This window comes from Symphodus melops (assembly GCF_947650265.1).
Source record: "Symphodus melops genome assembly, chromosome: 8".
Classification (NCBI taxonomy): domain Eukaryota; kingdom Metazoa; phylum Chordata; class Actinopteri; order Labriformes; family Labridae; genus Symphodus; species Symphodus melops.
In genome coordinates this window covers 22,483,633-22,501,502 of record NC_136698.1, presented here as the reverse complement: position 1 = coordinate 22,501,502, position 17,870 = coordinate 22,483,633, and the positions used below count along the sequence as shown (strand labels likewise).

The 17,870-nt window shown below is 42.3% G+C and overlaps 3 protein-coding genes and 1 long non-coding RNA gene across 4 annotated transcripts in view; 1 reads left to right on the top strand and 3 right to left on the bottom strand.

The window, feature by feature from the left end:
• The window catches only part of tbl1xr1a (TBL1X/Y related 1a), a 34,228-nt gene extending 30,033 nt beyond the window's left edge, over positions 1–4,195 (top strand). Inside the window, exons 12-16 of the mRNA XM_079350051.1 lie at positions 111–185; positions 588–715; positions 1,002–1,167; positions 1,531–1,632; positions 1,735–4,195. Of these exons, the coding sequence (XP_079206177.1) occupies positions 111–185; positions 588–715; positions 1,002–1,167; positions 1,531–1,632; positions 1,735–1,761 (498 nt within the window). The 3' untranslated portion in view covers positions 1,762–4,195. The remainder of the gene's footprint in view (positions 1–110; positions 186–587; positions 716–1,001; positions 1,168–1,530; positions 1,633–1,734) is intronic.
• On the bottom strand, positions 2,483–6,032 carry LOC306827936. Its single transcript, XR_013779689.1, has 2 exons — positions 5,237–6,032; positions 2,483–5,130 (listed from the first exon to the last, which is right to left on the bottom strand). It is a non-coding gene; the product is annotated as an uncharacterized lncRNA (long non-coding RNA).
• A 29-nt stretch (positions 6,033–6,061) lies between these two features.
• The window catches only part of LOC306827927 (uncharacterized protein), a 69,518-nt gene continuing 57,709 nt past the window's right edge, over positions 6,062–17,870 (bottom strand). Inside the window, exons 13-18 of the mRNA XM_079350050.1 lie at positions 13,098–13,140; positions 11,236–11,350; positions 9,506–9,608; positions 8,537–8,606; positions 8,320–8,423; positions 6,062–6,981 (exon numbers count right to left, since the gene is read on the bottom strand). Coding sequence (XP_079206176.1) covers positions 6,774–6,981; positions 8,320–8,423; positions 8,537–8,606; positions 9,506–9,608; positions 11,236–11,350; positions 13,098–13,140 — 643 coding nt within the window. The 3' untranslated portion in view covers positions 6,062–6,773. The remainder of the gene's footprint in view (positions 6,982–8,319; positions 8,424–8,536; positions 8,607–9,505; positions 9,609–11,235; positions 11,351–13,097; positions 13,141–17,870) is intronic.
• On the bottom strand, positions 14,407–15,522 carry LOC306827932 (uncharacterized protein). Its single transcript, XM_079350058.1, has 2 exons — positions 14,786–15,522; positions 14,407–14,702 (listed from the first exon to the last, which is right to left on the bottom strand). Exons 1-2 carry the CDS (start codon positions 15,414–15,416, stop codon positions 14,458–14,460), a joined length of 876 nt encoding a protein of 291 aa, XP_079206184.1. The 5' UTR covers positions 15,417–15,522; the 3' UTR covers positions 14,407–14,457.

Genomic DNA, 17,870 nt, shown 5'->3' with positions numbered 1-17,870 from the left:
AGCGCCAATAAACCCAAAAGGAGATGAACAATGTGTAAACAAAGTGTACACGCGTTCTTTAGAAGGTCACCTACTCTCTTCATCTCGTCTGTCTCTCTCTCTCTCTGCAGAATGAAGTAAATGCAATCAAGTGGGATCCCACAGGGAACCTCCTCGCCTCCTGCTCTGACGACATGACGCTGAAGGTGAGCAGTGAGCGAGACATGCTGTGTCATCAACACCACTGTCACTGATACCTGTGACTGAGACGTGCCCAGTCTACAGCCACGTACGGCTGTGTTCAGGAATGGAGACTGAAAGTCCTTCTCACTGGCCTCGAAACTTTTGATATCTGGTTTTTCTTTGATGACGTTGTGAGATTTCAAACAGGAAGTTCATTATGCCTCGATGAGCTGGAAGGCTGACTTCATCTCCACCCACCTTATTTCTTCTTTGCTTTAATAAAATATCAGTCCTCGATCTTCTGCTGTTCAAAAACTTCACACGAGTAGGAAATAAGTGACAAAGTGATCACATGAAGATAGAGCTGCTCTAACTTCCACCAGTCCTCAGTCAAAGTTGTTGACTTTGGCTCGTCTTCTTTTCAGATTTGGAGTATGAAACAGGATTCGTGTGTCCACGACCTTCAAGCCCACAGTAAAGAAATCTACACCATTAAATGGAGTCCAACCGGCCCTGGAACCAACAATCCCAGCGCTAATCTCATGTTAGCTAGGTGAGTGGCTCTGTGTTAGCAGCACTAGCTAGGTGTCCAAAGGAATAAGTGACATCTAAGATAGCACTACACACCTACACGTGTAGAGAAAAACACTTAACACCTCCAAAATCAATCACTTAACATATACATCTTAATCATCCATACTTAACCTGTTATCATACCCTAGTTCTCATTGAGCTGGCCTCCTTTCATACATACAAACTGACGCCATCTACCTTTAACCTTTGAAACAAGCAAAAGGGTTGAAGCCCTCCACATCTTTTAATCGCTCTGCCTCCCACAGTGCATCGTTCGACTCCACCGTGCGTCTTTGGGACGTGGAGCGAGGCATCTGTATCCACACGTTGACTAAACACCAGGAGCCGGTCTACAGCGTGGCGTTCAGCCCCGATGGTCGCCATCTGGCCAGTGGCTCCTTTGACAAATGTGTGCACATCTGGAACACACAGGTAGGATGGGGGTCTGCAATACCTCGGGTTTCTTTGACGGGAAGGGACGAGTGTGGATTAAACTGCATGTCAACGCCTTTGATCTGTACGTGAACGTTTGTGAAGCTTCGACTGTCTTATAAAACTTTTTAATGTAACTCTACTTGAGGCAATCGTCACAGACACAAACGTACACCTGCAAGTCATGATACACCTTAAAGGTGTTTATTCTACTGTGATAAATTAAACCAATCTTAGTGGAGGTGAACATGCTCGACTGCTGCCCTCAAGTGGCCAAACAATTAAACTGCAGTTTAGTGTTTTTATTTATTATTATTATTTATCTCCCCCTCTCACTCTCTTCTTCTGTCTCCTGTGCTGCAGACGGGCGCTTTAGTCCACAGTTACAGAGGGACGGGGGGAATCTTTGAGGTTTGCTGGAATGCAGCGGGGGACAAAGTGGGAGCCAGCGCATCGGACGGATCTGTAAGTCTACTCCACTCTGATTGGATGCGTTTCTGTTGATCAATCCGTGTCAATGCTGCAGGTTGATCTCTCTCTCTCTCTCTCTCTCTCTCTCTGTCCCAGGTGTGTGTGCTAGACCTTCGGAAATAGTGCTGCTGTTTGTTTGGAAGCCATGGACCGACCATGAATGTGTACATAGCCAAATGACTGTCCCTGCCTGCCCTGCGTACTGCTCACGCTTACGACTATGGCCCCGCCCACCGACAGACAGGAAGCAGGAAACAGGAACAGGAAGCAAGCACCCGACACAGCAGGTCCAGACACAGGGAGGAACAGAAGGACGGACAGACGGACTGATAAACGGGCGGATGGAGGCGCCCCTCTCGATCTGTGCAGACTCTTACAGAGAAGCAGAAGGGACGCAAAAAAAGACAAAAAAAAAACTCAGATTAAAAAAAAAAAAAAAGTTACAGATCCGTATATGTACCAAAATTTGGAAGCTAATTTTCTTTTTTGATCTTTAAACAATGCTCATCTTCATCGAAATGAAAAACGTGTTGATCTTTGTTACTAGTCGGATCTCATTGTGCAGACATATCAACTTCTCCACCATAATATAGGATGGCACTTAGTTTTTTTAAATTTCAGATCTCTGGTTTCAATGTTTTTATATTTTTTATCTTTGGGGGAGGGGCGGGGGCTGGCCAGGTCAGAGTTTCATCCATTGGAGAAGAAAATACAAAGAAACACGCTCAGACATGCAACCCAAGCCGTGTCCTCTTCATGATTTCAAACCAGCGTGGCTTCCTGAAGGTTCATCGTCTCGTGGTATTGCAGTAGCTAGAAGCTGACTTCAGAATGCAGTAATTCATTATTTTTTTTTGCTCTGGGGAATTCTGGATGTATTTTTGGGCCCCATGAAACAGATCTAGATGCTTTAATCCACAGTTCAGTGGACATGCAGTTACCAGTCGGAAGTGAAACCGGCTACTTGACAGAAAGACGACTTCACTTTGTCAGAACTGTGAAGTTCTTGTTTGAAGTAAATCAGTAATTCAGGTCTCAGATGTCTGATTACAAACTGTTCTCAGCCAGTAGGGTTCAACACAACACAAAAACTCCTCCTTCACATCGCTGCTTTAAAGAGTTTCCTCCTCCTCTCTAACAGACTCACCATCACAGGGCTCAGGCCTCAAGTAAGCAAATCCCTCTATTTCAAATGATCCTCTTGTTGGACGCTCTGCAGACTAAAGACAGACGATGCACAGTCAGTGTTAAAGCAGTTGGCTATATCCACTTTCTTATTGTGTATCCAGGACATTTTGGTTTCACTAGTAATTAACTCAAAACACCACTTTGAAGTTCCTGTTGTAAACCGTTCTGAACTGAACCGAATGGTTTTGATGGTGACTTGATTCTTCTTCCAGGTCGACGACATGTTTTCAGTCAGAGTTGAAGCTGTGAGTGAGATAACTATGTTAGTGTGACACACTTCAGTTCAGTGAAACTCTCCCTCATCTGAAAAAGAATCACTATCAGGTCTTTGGATGTTGATGACCTGTGTCAAATCTGAACTACACGTGCCTGTGAGTGTGTTTGTTAGCAGAGAGGAGCCCACAGTGTTTGGGCGCCCTGTAAGTCTGAACCACCTGTGGGTCCAGTTAAAGTCGAGGGCTCTTCCTGTTCCTGCCCTGGTAGACTTATGTGTGCTTATTGAGGGATGAAGACAGGTGGCTCTTAAAACAAAGAACTACTCGATAAGTCAAAGGTCATCCAGTCTCTTTAGTTGTCATTGTGAACGTGCTGGCTTTACCTCTGACTTCAAAATTGCAGTTTGTGGTGAATGAAGAGGGGAAATATTTCTGTTGTTACACTGATTTGTTTCTACGATGGGAATGTTTTAGTGACATTTTAACCAGCTGATACAAGTTTAATTGTTTCATGATACCAACATTTCTCCAGCACTGAGAGGAGGGATTGTGTTGGATCGCACGCACAGCGAGAACGAGAGATTGCCTCACAAACGACGGTCTCGTGTTCTTACCTGCAGCTGCTCATGTAAAATATTTGACTAAAAGGTGAATCCTACTGGCTGATCCAAAGTAACCCAGGAGAGCGGACCCAAACACCCAGAGTCTCCTCAGGTCGAGTGTTTCACACACAACGTCAAAGTCCTGAGAATGCAACCAGTCAAACAGAAAGACCCCACACAGTGTTCATCAATCCATCCGCCCTCCGTCACTGAAGCTCACATTCGACTCTGAGGTCCCTCTATGATGAGACATTTTATACTCTTTTCAAGACATTTAAAGTTACATTTTTGTAATTTCTTTGTAGATTTGAAAAAAACAAAAAACAAATGTGAACTGGTGATTTATCAGCAGTGTTAATTGACATGTTGGATATATTTTCAAGGAGTTTCTTTTTTTTGTTACTGTGATGAAAACAGTTCAAGGTTGAGCCTGGAATGTTCCGGCTCGCTGAGCTGTCATTCTGAAGGCACCTTGGCTGGGAACGGCCCCCCTCTCCCCCCTCCAGGATTAAATCACCACTGTTTGTTTCAATAAAGAAATGTTTGACTTTTTCTTTCCTCTTTCGGGAAGTTTTGTCCCAGAGAATTGGTTTCCCCTTGAAAAGACAATTCAGAAAGTCTTTAAAGTGAATTAAAAAATGTCTTTTTTCAAACAAGCCACGACTGGAGGCCATTTTTCTACTTCCCCTTTTTGTCTTTGCCTCGATTGGGAGTCTTTCTGTTGCATTGTGCAGGAGCTCTGCAGGCCTGATATTCCCAGTGGTCAGCTCTTTGCAGCTTCCTTTCCTTTGTCCTCTCTCTGATTTCTTGCTCTTTGACTCGCACATCTGCTCACTGCATCGCCACAAGCTTGTTCAACCCGCGTACGAGGGTTCAACCTCCACAGTCTATTCACCGGGTTTAATGATGCACCCGGCCTTCTGTTGGGTTTACAATCCAATCAGGAGGACTCAGGAAGCTAGAAAGTGTCTTTACAGTGTGTCCTCCTCTTTGCTCAAACCTCCATGCTATGAACCCACAGTATAGATAACATTACATATTTGGGTGAAATCACAGTCAGAGGCTTGAGGGACGATCTTTTTCTGCTCAGATAAGGTTAAAATACCAAATTAAAAAAAAGGAGTGAAAAAGGTTTGCATTGTATTAGCCAAAGTTACGAGCGTCTTTTTTTTTTTTAAATTGGATTTTCTTCAAAGATGAAATGAAACCAAAAACATCCCATCGGCCTGCAGAGCCCTTCTGCTAGCGAGCACTGTTGGTTTAACTCCATCTCCCCTGTAAGTACAGAGGCATTCCCGCTTCTGGATTTAAAGTGGTCACATGTTTGTTCACTGATTCATGGAGCCATCAGTCAAACTGATAAATCCATGCCATGTGTGCCACATCGACTGTGCAGCTGGACTTAGATCACGTCAGCCCTGCAGCTTCTCTCCCACTGGGTCTCAAGGTCTTTTTGGTTTAATCTCTGCAACTCGCATCACATCAATCTGTTAACATTGAAAGTCCGATCAGTGAAACAAAAAGTCCAGAATAAAATCTATTTTGATAAGAGTTTGGAGTTTTTATTTGTGTGAATGTGTGTTTGTAGCTTACACTGTGGAGTAACAGTTCATCTGTAGACAATCAGAAATCCAGCTGGAAATAATGTGAACCCCAGTCTTTGCTTTGTGGGCTCGTGTTTGTGCTTTCGATTATTCACAGCAGGTGCAATGAAACTAAAGAGGCATGCTTTGAGTAAGTGGAAGGAGAGCGTCGTTCTGGTACTCGACTTTGCCCCTTCTGGGGAGTTGCAGCCACTTGGCCTTCCTTCAAAAGAAGCACCACAGCAGCCTCTAGTGGTGACTGCAGGTCACTCAAAAGAGAATCGATGTCTAACTTGTGTGTGGTCTAGTCCACTGAACATTTGGCAACAGGCTCAGGTTAAATACATGAATAAGCAACAAATAACTATTAATACATATTCTCTATATTTCTATAAATGCCTTTCTCTGAACATGCACCCCCCCCCCCCCCCACACTGGCAGCATTGGCAGCAGGGTGGGAGCTTAAGTGAACCCACTAATAAGCGTTTTCATTTAAACAAAGTTTATGCTCTACATAGGGCATTTCAAGTAAACCAGCATACAGTCTGTTTCGTAGTATTTCATTCCGAGGTAAGAGACTTTTCAAACATTATATATTAAATATATTCTACCTAACTAGACATCGCTGAGTAATGCCTTTCTAAAAGAAGAGTGAAGTCTAACTCCCTCTGGGTTTGGTCACTTCTGCTCAGTGTTCATACAGAATTGGACAACTCTTGTTTAGGATCTGCTCAGAGGCTCAAACATGTTTTCACTCACATGGAGCCCTCCCTGTTCACCCGTTAGTCCTGCCCCCATGGGAGGAAGAGACTCCGCCCATGAAGTGAAGCTGATCAAGAGGGAGTAATGGCGCAGTACGTTAAAGAGCACTGACAGACTCTCCAACGATAAGACTCCTGGTTAAAAAATACTAAAAAGAAATAAGAACTGAATCCACTATGGGCTGCGTATGGGAATACTAGTTCTCTTCTCAAACTAGCCGTCTGGATCAGTCAATACAAGAACAGACAGAAACACAACCTCAACGACGCCTGTGACCTGCTTCTCATGAGAGCAAGACATTATCTCCTTTGTGTGTTCCAGGATCTTTTATGACCTTAAAATGACCTAAATGTTTGATACACCTTGAGGCCAACCTTATTTTTAATCTCTAACTTCAGTTAAAATGGATTATTCTGGAAAACCATGGTTAGCCTTTGTGCGTTTGCTTTGCATGGTTTAACATCCTCTCTCTCTCATGAATGTTGACAGTTCCATTTCAACTGAACAAAAGCCCAAAACAAAATGTCAGTGGAGTTTGCATGAGCAGGCAGGCCACTGTTGTTAAATAGAGCATCATAAAAGCCTATTAAAGGTTAAGCGGAGAGCAGAAACAACTAAAATATCCATCAAAGATAGACTCAATGAAAAAAAAAAAAAAACATCTTTAAAATGTTCATGTTGTACCAAGAGCTGGATAAATGTGAGTAATATAAAAGCACTTTCAAACTTTCAGATTATTGGCAAATTGAATTCCTCATGGTATGTCTTATCTTCCTGCGAGTGAATCAGAGCAGGACGGAGACGTTGGCTGCCGTGAAACTCTCCGTCAGATTGTGGTAGTGTGCTTCCTGACTGTGGCTGAAGTGCAGGTAATGAGCCACCTCGGCCAGAGTCTGCAGCACGTCGTAGGTGACCGCAAAGAGGAAGTAGGTGGGGAGCAGCCAACTGAGACTGAAGATGCAGTCGCCCACAGGCAGGGGGACGGCAATGTGCCTGAAAGAACAAGAGATGATGATCGTACATCAGTGTGTGATCGAGCTCCTCACTAAACTCTACAAATCTTTACTGTAACATCAAACTGAGCAAATGTCAGGCTGCGACATCGCCTTCAGATATCACCTCAACTTAGGAACAGTACGACTCTGAGAGCAAACCACCCTCTGTGCACCAAATGTAGGAAGGAGATCAGTATCTTGATACAAACAGTGTGGGGACTGGACTGGTGTACATTTTCAGGGTTGTTTAAGTTTTCAAATTTGAATGTTGTTTTTAAAGGTCTCATATTCTGCCCTTTTCTTATCATATTTCTATTCTATGTGCCGACGAAAGTACGTTCAAAATCTCTAATGTTTGGAAAAAGTGTCTGCTTTCATGTACTGTTGCTCCATGCAGGCTCTCTCATCTGCTTGTTTTTCTAACGCTCAGAATCCCCAACGAAGAGGGAAAAATAACACAAATGAGCAGGGTTCCCACGTGTGCCAAGTCTGATCTTATTGGTCGGTCGATCTTCTCTCTCGTAATTGGTTATTCGTTTGGCTGTGTTCTCGGATATGTCCCTCCCCTTTACCATATTAGGAACAATGCTACAGTCAGTCCGAGGGGAGCTTGTGCTTACTACAACGAGCCAATGAGCTTGGATCAGTGACATCATGCGTTTGTGATGTCACAACATGTTTTCTATGAGGGGGGCCAGGGACCGAGTGTTTCGTACGGCTATTGCTTCTGCTAACAGGAGGAGGTAGGAGAAGCCACGTTTCCGAGAACTTTAAATAATAGAAAGAAAAAAACATGCACAAGAAACCTGGAAAACACACTACAGAGCATCTAAAACCAGAAAAGCAGAATATGGGACCTTCAACAAAATCTGAGGATGGACTGAGCAGCCTTCTGTTAGGAATACCACACCCACAAATCATGGGCACCTAGAATCAAAAACTGCTGCGCGTGTTAACCTATGCGGCATGGAAAAATAAAAATAATCTGATACGTCTAAAATTTAGGTTACCTTTTGGAAAAATAAAAAGCAGGGCTGTCGAACAATTCAAAGTCTCACTTATAATCTCATGTTTGAAATTTCAAATTTGTAGAATAAAAATGCTCAGGCTTTAGGAGTATTTGTACCGTCTAAAACTGAGAGCAATTTACTTACCTTATGAATTTAACCATGCTTTTATTTTGAAAAAAAAGTAAGAACCTTATAAAAGATCCAAGATCAGGACATAAACTTCCCCACCGAAAAAGGAACTCGTTATGGATCAAAAACATCGTCAAACAGCTTGAGGTGGACATTACTTTGGACTCTTCAGCTGTTTTTAAAACAGAGGTACTCACTGGAATCTGTCTTCTCTGGATTCTCTCAACATGATGAAGACAAACAGTCCAACTTCAGTGTTGAGGGAGAATGACACAACTTTGTCCAACATGACAACAAAACCCTGAAGAAGAAAGAGAGGAAACAGAAGTAGAGGTATTTATCATCATGAATCCTTTTTCGGAGTCCTTTATGTTACTGTGTGCGAGTGACGAGTGAGTGTGAGTGTGTATTTACCCTGGGGTCGCACACTGACACGATGAAAATGATCATAAACACGAGCAGTGACACCAATCCTTTAGCCATGCTGCCAAAGACAGAAATAAAAAGCATTAGAAACAACCCAATACGCCTAAAAAATATAAAAAGTGAATCTAGACAACACGGAGCACGAAAATAATTTGCAAGTGCAGAAAGAAACCGAGAACACCAGAAGACCTGTTGAAAGCAGAGAAAAACTAAAGGACTGAACAGCACACACTGATCGGTTCATTCAGCCACTTTCTTTTTTTTTTTTTTTTTTTTAAATATCAGAAAAGTGAAACTTTGAAATCGACTGACCGGCTCAGTCTAACAGCTGACTATATTTGACTTTTCACTTCTTATCACTCATTACATCTCTGCATCATTCAGACTGAAGGCCAAACAGCACAGGGGTGTAAAATATCGCAGCTTGGAAGAAGGACAACATTGAGGTGTACTGCCCCTTTAAGAGCCATTAGCACCAGCTTTAAGACAGTTTTTAGAAAAGCTTTAAAGTTGATGTTTTTTAAAAAAGGTCATGAGGCTGCAGCAATTTTACAGTTTGTTTAACAATGTTTGGAAGTTTCCAAAGTGGCTTTGCAGGTGTTGGTGGAGCACTTTTTCAAATTTAACCTCAATTCAAGGTTTTTAACTTGGGAAAATAGCAGGATCACTGGTTTTTGATTATTTTACAGTTTTATCACATTGTAAGTGAAGTATACAGATTTGTCTCCAGTAGCAGATGGTTGCAGATTTAATCATTAATCAATCATTAATCATTAATTAAGCATTTATCCCAGAAAGACAAAGGCTGCATTTGCTCTTGTCAAATATCAGATATCTGCATTTTTAAGAATTTTAAGGGAGAGAGAGAGGGGGTGGGGGGTGTAATGACAGGCAGGAAAGAAGCCACATGTTGGACTTGGACGAGTGTGGAGCCTCTTCTACGCTCTGAGCTCTCACCTTCTGGCTGAGCACACGTGATGTTTGTTGGGCAGGTTTCGTTCCCAGGCTTTAGACAGCCACTCCAGTCTGCTGCTCCACATCGAGCTAACCAGACCATCAACTGAAAGACACACAACACCTCAAGTCAACACCAAACTCACACAAGAATTACTGATGTTATATGTTCAAAGATTAATTCCACTCTAACAAGTCTAACTCTCATTATAAATCCTGTATTATCAACAGGTTTACAAGCGTGCAGTCTTTTGCTTCTTCCCTGTCTCTCTCAGTGTTGCATAGATTGTTTAACTCAGACACTCGTCTTTGAAAGAGAGACCAGAGACAGGGGTCCACAGTTAGCCATTTCCTGGTCATGGTCACGTCAGATAAAAATGTGTTTTAACAGAAAACTTGAGGCCTGTCTTGGGCTGTGTCCAAATCGCTCACGATTCACTACATAGAGAATATGTCGTCCTGTAGAGGTGTCCAGATTTTGAGTGACAATAACCTACACGACATAGTCCACTCATCTTATCCCAAAATACATTGTGAAAAGTAGTCTACAGTAGATGGTCACTATCCAAGCAAAATATACCATCATGCATTGTGGTTCAAAGATTTTAGCGAGCAGAAAGAGAAAGACAAGATGACGAGAAGTGACTGTGAACACTAAAGTTCATATTTGGAGCACTTTTATTGTAATCAATGATCTTTGTCTGAATGATGATCACAAGCACAAGACCGGAGGCTGTGAGCACAAAATCAATAGAAACGAGTGTGGGTGAGAACATTTTGTTTACTGTCACCAGCATAACAAAAGTTATCACTAAAACTGATGGCGTTATTTACAGTTATTATTGATCCTCGGCTGGCGTTAAGCGACACGTTTATAAGTCATGACGTCACTGTCTACAGGTGGGTAGTGAGTCAAGTAGTGTACAAAAGGTTTTGGTTATGCTAAAATAATCATAATTATCTAGACTACCTTTATAGTGAGTAGGGGGGAAAGGAATGGGTGTGTTTAGTTTGGGACACAGTTACGAGCTGAAGTTTTGCTTTCACACTTACAAAAAACTCCATGGACACATTTTTCATCCCTCCTTTACCCGTTATTTTTCCTGCCAGACTGCTGATGAATAATTCCAGGACCGGGAGAGTGTTTGTTCCAGTATGCTCTTCTCTGCCCTATTGTTTATTCTGGTAACGTGTTAAGAAGCAGCACTGGACAACAATGTTCATCATAGCATCAGACTTGGTGCATTGCTCTTAGCTGGAACGTTTCCCTGTGTGAACGTTAATTAACCCAGGAGGATTTCCGAGCCATTTTCGCCTTTTCCGGAAATGTTCGAGGTCGGATGGGGAAAAAGGCTTTGATTTGCCAGACACGCAAAGAAAACTCTAGGAAGTCAAGGTGGCTAGCATTTGAAATAGAAGAGCTAGCCAGTTCCCTCTGCTAACAATTGTTATGCTACGTAACACCGTTTTCACACTCGCAGTAAAACTCAGGATTGAGGATTGAGGAGCGATCTATTCTTAAACATTTCTCTAAAACAACGGTTTTTAGTAAGTAGATTTATATTTTAAATCTTTCCTTTTTGTATTCCATTTCAGTACGTGAATGTTTGTACTGCTGCTTTATACCACTCAATGTGTTTTATAGAAGCAACATTATAACACTATCTCCTCATTCAGACTGTACCTAATAATACAAGACGAAGAGAATGACACTGAAGCAGGAGTACACTCACCCGTGTGTTTCATGGCAGATCCCATCACCAGGAAGGACACAGTGACGCTGATGGCTATAAACACCTGGATCAGCTCGGCCACCCAGGAGTACGCCCTGTAACGTTCATTAATAATCTACATGGGTTGGTGGGGAGGACGATGGATGTCGGTGGATGTTGAAAATGAGGACAGCACAGGGTGAAAGGGAGGCACAATATTCTGCTTTTAAACATCTTCATCGGTCGTTTCAGAGCGGACGTCTCTTTTAACATTGAGTACTGCATAGATTGTGTTTCTGTGATTGTAATGAACCAGGTCATAAAATGCTTTTAAAATACAGATGTGCCAAAATAACTATAGAAGTCATATCAGGGAGAGCTGCTTTTGTCACTCTCTGATCTACTCCCTTCATCTGAAGGGGAAGTTCTGGTTTTACACTGTTATTGAGGGACATGACACACACACACACACACACACACACACACACACACACACACACACACACACACACACACACACACACACACACACACACACACACACACACACACACACACTCAAACACGACCTGTAGACATGCATCAGTGTCAGAGAGGGGCTGCTACACAGAGACCACCAGAGTGGCTGGAGCTTATGTGCCTTGCTCAACGGCAGCTTGGCAGTACCCAGAAAGTGAGCTGGCTCTGTTTAGATACAAGACTTTGATCTGTATTAGGACTTGAACTGGCGACCTTGCTGTTCCCAACACTCCTCCCTACAGACTGAGAGACTGTGGCCGTGCGTTTGTTTGGCTGATTCCTTCTTTCTTTGAGGTTTCGCTCATCAGTGAGATCACTGCTTTAGTTGAACATTATCAACACATTAAACTTCCCTCTCCAACTGTATCACAGAAGCTCCAGAGAAAGTTACTACAGCACAAGTTTAAAAAAGCTCCATCGTCCAGATTCGCCATCCCAAAATATGTTCCTGATAAACAATAAAACAAGCAGAAAAATGCTGAAATCTCTGACTCATGAGCTCAGGCAGCCTGTTGTAAATTTCTTTTGGCAACCCAAAAGTTAGAAGCTGAGTAGAAGCTTTACTGACTTTAAGCACAAACGATTATTTGTCACAGCAGGTGACTAAACTGAGCAGTGACACACGGAACACTGAGACAACAGAGGATGGACTCAAATATTATCCAAACCAACTCAACAGCTCTCGATGGTCCCAGACAGCAATGAGGGAGGACTTTACCTGCTCTTTTTTAAGTGTCTTTAAGTGTTATAATTTTGTGCTCTCACACCACCTGTAGTATAAAGATCAACTTTATCAACTTTATTTAAGCCAATGAGTTTCGGCTCGTGGCTTTCATCAGGAAACAGTTGAAAGGAAAGACCTCGACAGAGAAACCAAAGAATCTAAATCAAACATGATATTTAAAACAAATATTAAAGCGTGAAAAGTATGTTGAGGCAATATTGTGTTAAATACATTTTTTGTGTTTTGATGAAACAAGTACAACTTATTTGATCTTTTATGAGATGTGCATCTTGAATTGTTACTGAGGAATTCCGGCAGATATTTTAATGTGCTTAGTTCATTTATGTCCTGTTGTGAAAGAGGGCCAGATGTGTGTGAAATAAAATGTAAGTCAAAATATTGACGTAGTTGTGAAGCGTATGACGCTCCTTGCTGACATTTTTGGGGACACTGTGATATGAAACGCGTTTAAATTTCAGGCCTATTTATCAATGTCAAAGCTTTTGTTTTGTTTTTCTATTCATTCAAGCAGCTCAGGTCAATGTCCTGTACATCACACATGAATGCTTTAAATGCTTACTGGTAGGAAAACCATGTCCACTTGTTTTAAATTAAGACACAGAGGAGAGTGGGGTCTTACCCTGGTCAGGGGGATGGTAGCAATCTCTCCTGCTTTCTCAGACCTGCACAGAAAAGAAACACAAAAGAAAGGTTGTTTGGATCACGTCTAAAGTAAGATCAAGGGTTCCCTAACTTTTCAGTTTGCCACCTCAGAGACTGGGGACCACCACGGTCGCTGGAGGTGGTTTAGGTGTTAGGCGCACACATGTACTAATATACCTGTCCAAACAGTCAACACAACAGAACAAACAAATACAACAGCCTAAAAAACACTGATTGTATGTATGAGCTCATCTGTTGTAAGAAAGGCAAGAAGCAGACAAGTCATTCCCGTATATGGACTTCAGCACTGAGTGAGGTATAACAGGACAGACCCAGATGAGTTCATCTAAATGTGTTTTTACACATTGATTACTTTCATTTCACTTCATATAAAGAGACACCTGTGAGCTAGTTCATGCAATCAACTTGAGCTGCTCTGATTTCACACAGAACATTCAACTTCATTATACATAATCTCCTGATGACGACCACACCTTCCAATTAGCTGCCTCTTTCAGCTTTAACCACTAAAGCATCCACCTGCAGGCTCTGACCGGGAGGCTTTAAGATATCATTCCATCACTCCTCAGATTTGTTCGATAAAACTGATGAGTGATGAAAAACAAATGTTCTGCTGCTACAACTAAATCGTTTTTAACCATTACAAACATGAGTTGTGACTGAAACAGATGCATTTGAAATGAAACTTTTATCAACGTATATTTTCACATCGTTTAAAATACATCAACCTTATGTTGAACAGCTGTAATATCCCTCAGCTGCACCAGCCTCACAACACAGTCAAGTCTTCCCGTCTGCTGTGAGGTCTTCAAACTATAAAACATTGACTGCCTTTGATAACATGCTGTAAAAATCATAAATATCAATAATTTGTGAAAAAGGTTGCAGTCTATAGGAATTAATCTTCATTAAGCGCCTCTGAAATAATAAAGCATGGCTCTCTCTCTCTGCTAGCTGGCCGGCTCCCCGCCTGCTCAGGATCTCCTGGGGAGATACAAGAACACTACAGCAGAGGAAATATTGTCTAAAATATTAAATGAGCCACAAACGCTAGTAAAACATATGCCAGGTCAGGGCTAATACCTATGAATCAGTGTTTCCATTTTAAACTCTAATTTTGGTCATTTGTTCGCTGCTGTTACAAAGTGCTCTAGGCTCCCTTACTGTGTTTGTTGCTGCTTTCCTTTGCAGGCCAGATACAGGAGAGGAAAACTCCACAACATGCCTTTATTTGGAGTCAAATCAAGTCAAGCTGAACTTTGGTGTCAATGTTTTTCAACTTTTATTCTAATAAAACTGAGAAACAAAGTGTCGGTTTAGCGGAAGGCTCTCTTCAGGATGCTGTTTCTGGACATGTTGAGGCCTTCAGTGTAGGAGTCAATCTGCTCGGACAGGAAGTGCTGAGAGTCTTTTGAGGCGGTCCACTTCGAGTAATGCTCCTCGGCTTTAAGCCTGCGAGCCTCCCGCTTCTTCTCCAGTTGATCTCTGTACTTCTCCAACAAGGGTCTCAGTCCAAATTTCACCTTCTGCAACAGCGGGGACTCCAAGCTTCTCTGTGTTTCTGATGTTTCAAAAGATGAGCAACACGATGAGTTATTGAAATAAAAGCAATGTGATATTTAGAACAAAAAATAAGACGCATACTTTCACACTCGAGGCTGACTTTCTCTGATGGTGGGGTGTTTGTGCGGCCGCTTGGGTGGAGGTCTGTTACATCAGGCTCACCGTCTTCTCTCTGCTTTCCAGCCCAGTTGTTTAACAGGACACATCTTCTCTGCTGAGCCTTCAGCAGGCACTTAGACCTGGCTCTGTCCTCCTCTTCTCTCAGGTGGCAAAGCTCAGCCTCCCTGTCCCCGCTCTGCTGCTCCAGTTTCAGGTCACGCTCCAGGAATCTGGACCCGCTGATTGGCTTCTCCTCCTCTGTCACCACTGTCAGCCAATGGCACCTCTCCTGCTCCAGTTGGTGCGTTCTCCGTTTCTGTAAGGCCTTCTCCTCCTCCTCTCTCCGTTCGGCCTCCTGCATCCTCCACTCCTCCTGAAGTCTCTCTTTCGCTCTTTGTAATCTTTCAGCTGCTTTGTCCCTTTCTTCTTGTTCCCTCCTTCTCTTCTCCAGTGCTTCCTCATCAACTCTTGCCTGACGCTTTTTTTCCATCTCTCTCAGCTCTTTAAGCGTCTCTTTCTGGAGCTCTTTTCTTCTCTCATCTGCGTTCAGTTTCCAGAGATTTCTAACTTTCTCCATTTCGGTGTGGAGCTGAGTCAGCGGTTGGGAAGTCATGTGTCCTTACCTTTGTGTTTCAGATTTGTGCGTCTGATGTGAAGATTCTTGGTAAAGTGTGAGTAAATGAGAAATGCACAGAATGATCACTATGGCAACACAGAATTTCAAATAGAAATGCAGCGTGTATACACTTCAAAGGAATTTTAAGTAGACTTTTTTGTTATTACATTTTGATGTACAATTAAATTCTGAACAGTACATTTTATTTTATTACATATAAGAAATTGAATTGATCCTAAAAAAGATTTGTCAGATCTGTTTAAAACAGTATCTATGTATTTTTTTTAAGCTTCTCAGGCTTAAATCAAACAACCAATCAGGGTGAGCTTGCATCAAACTAGCCAATCAGTGACTATGAGAAGAATGTTTGGGTTGCTTGGCAACAGTCAGGTTTTAAACCAGCATTTTCTGGACAACTGCTGTTTTTTCCCTCAGTATTTTACTTTATTAATCCCTGAGGAAGATTCTGTTTTTACACCGTTATTAAGAGACATGCTTCTCACGCACGAGTCTGACATACACATGTTCAAATACGCAGCAGCGTGTTTTTACCTTGCTCGAGAGTTCCTAGGCAGTATTTGAGAAATAGATAGACCTCTTGAGCAACCAGCCAAACTTCTATGTTTTTGTCCACACCAGGACTTGAACCGCTGAGCTAACCCGAGATCCCACAGACTGAAGTACTGCGCTCTCAAAAACAGTCTACATTCATGTGGAAAGTGAAGAGCCATTCATGTCCAAGATATTGAGCTGTTGGAACAAAAATTGTTTAGTGTCTGTGGGTTTGACATAGATGGACACATCATACAGACGGATAGGTTGGTAAGAAAGACTTCTTGTAACGTTCTTTGGAGCAGCTGGGATGGATCAGTCTTTTGCTGGAGTTGCTTCTCAGTTTGTCGAGCACGTTGTGGAGAGGGTGGGAGAAGGTGTCCATTACTGTCAACAGTTTAGACAGGATTCTGTCCTCGACCTCTTTCAGGCTGACGAGCTGCGGACCTTCAACACACTCAGCCCTCTCTATCAGACTGTGGTTGATATCTCTAATTACAAGTAGATGAAACAGATTGAGCTTCCTCAAGACGCAACGCCTGAGGCTGTTTTCGTCTGTCATCAAGTTTTACACTCAGGTATTTGTAGGACTTTGACGATGCCGCCTCAGTCCCACTGATGCAGACTGGTGATGGTGCAGTCGTATTCATTCTTAATGTCCGGAATGGATTCTTTGGGTTTGGATGTTTAATTGCTATGATTTGTTTGAGGGCTTTTTGAACCTTTATTGCAAAGACAGAAAAGTGGACAGAGTTGAAACTGGGCAAGAAAGTGGAGAATGACATGCAGGAGTCTGTAAGTCTGTAAGAATCCACCACAGACTATAAATACTGCAGGGGCTTTGGAGTCCCATCAGGAACAATGATGGAGATATTGCCTCACCCCAGTCAACTTAACTACAAGCTTTTTTATTTTTTTAACCAGACTGTATATGCTAATGTCTTCTGTAAAAACAGTTTTTTTTTTGTTTTGTTTTTTTTTGTGTGATTTTGCTCTTCCACCTCAGCTTTGTTTTCTAGCACCAGAGTTGAAATGACTATAACCTGGTTTGAAAAAGATCAGATTCCACGCGACTAATGCATTTCATCCCCCCCGCTTATATTAATCCAGAATGCCTCTGTCGCCCCTGGTGATGACTGAAAGATAGTTCATAAAGCCTGCTCTATGTTGACAGATGGGACATGTGCCAACTGTAAAACCAAAACACAGGTGGTTAGCATTACTTGCTTTTTTAGGGCTATTTTTGCTTTTCTTCACGAGTGAAAGTTGACGAGAAACATGAGGAGAGAGAAAAGTAGGACATGCACTATAAAAGCCTGCGACCAGTAATTAAAATGATCAGTGCACTGAGGTCTGCGGCCTTTGGACATATGGTGTTTATTCTCCCAAAGTGCTCAACCTTTGCGACGTATTTATGCTGATTAAATCCAAATATTATTATTAAAGATTTTTTTTCTAATTACTAAATAGATGCTATGAAGAGTGGGTGTAGGAGAAGAGAGGAGGAAACACTAACAGGACAGGCATTTAAACATTCATAACTGTGAATGTGAGTTGAAACTGACACAATCTGCTGTGTTACTGAAGGCAGAGTCGACTTGTCGGATCTCTGCTGGCTGAGTGTACTGGGTAGCGGAAGATGATGAGATGCCATTAAAAAGGCTTTTATATGACATCACCAGTGCAAGCTGCGGCAGGAACATTTTGGATTCTCTTTTTAGACATTTGGAGAAGCTGGGGTGTTTCTTTCATCTTGATGTACAATCAGTGGCCGTCACATGAAGGTGCATACATAAATCCTTACCATCTTTCTTGGGTGATATGGACAGTTTCTACCCAAACAACCCAATAAAACTGCACACATGCCAAGATTCAGTAACGTGTGGACAAAATCCTCCA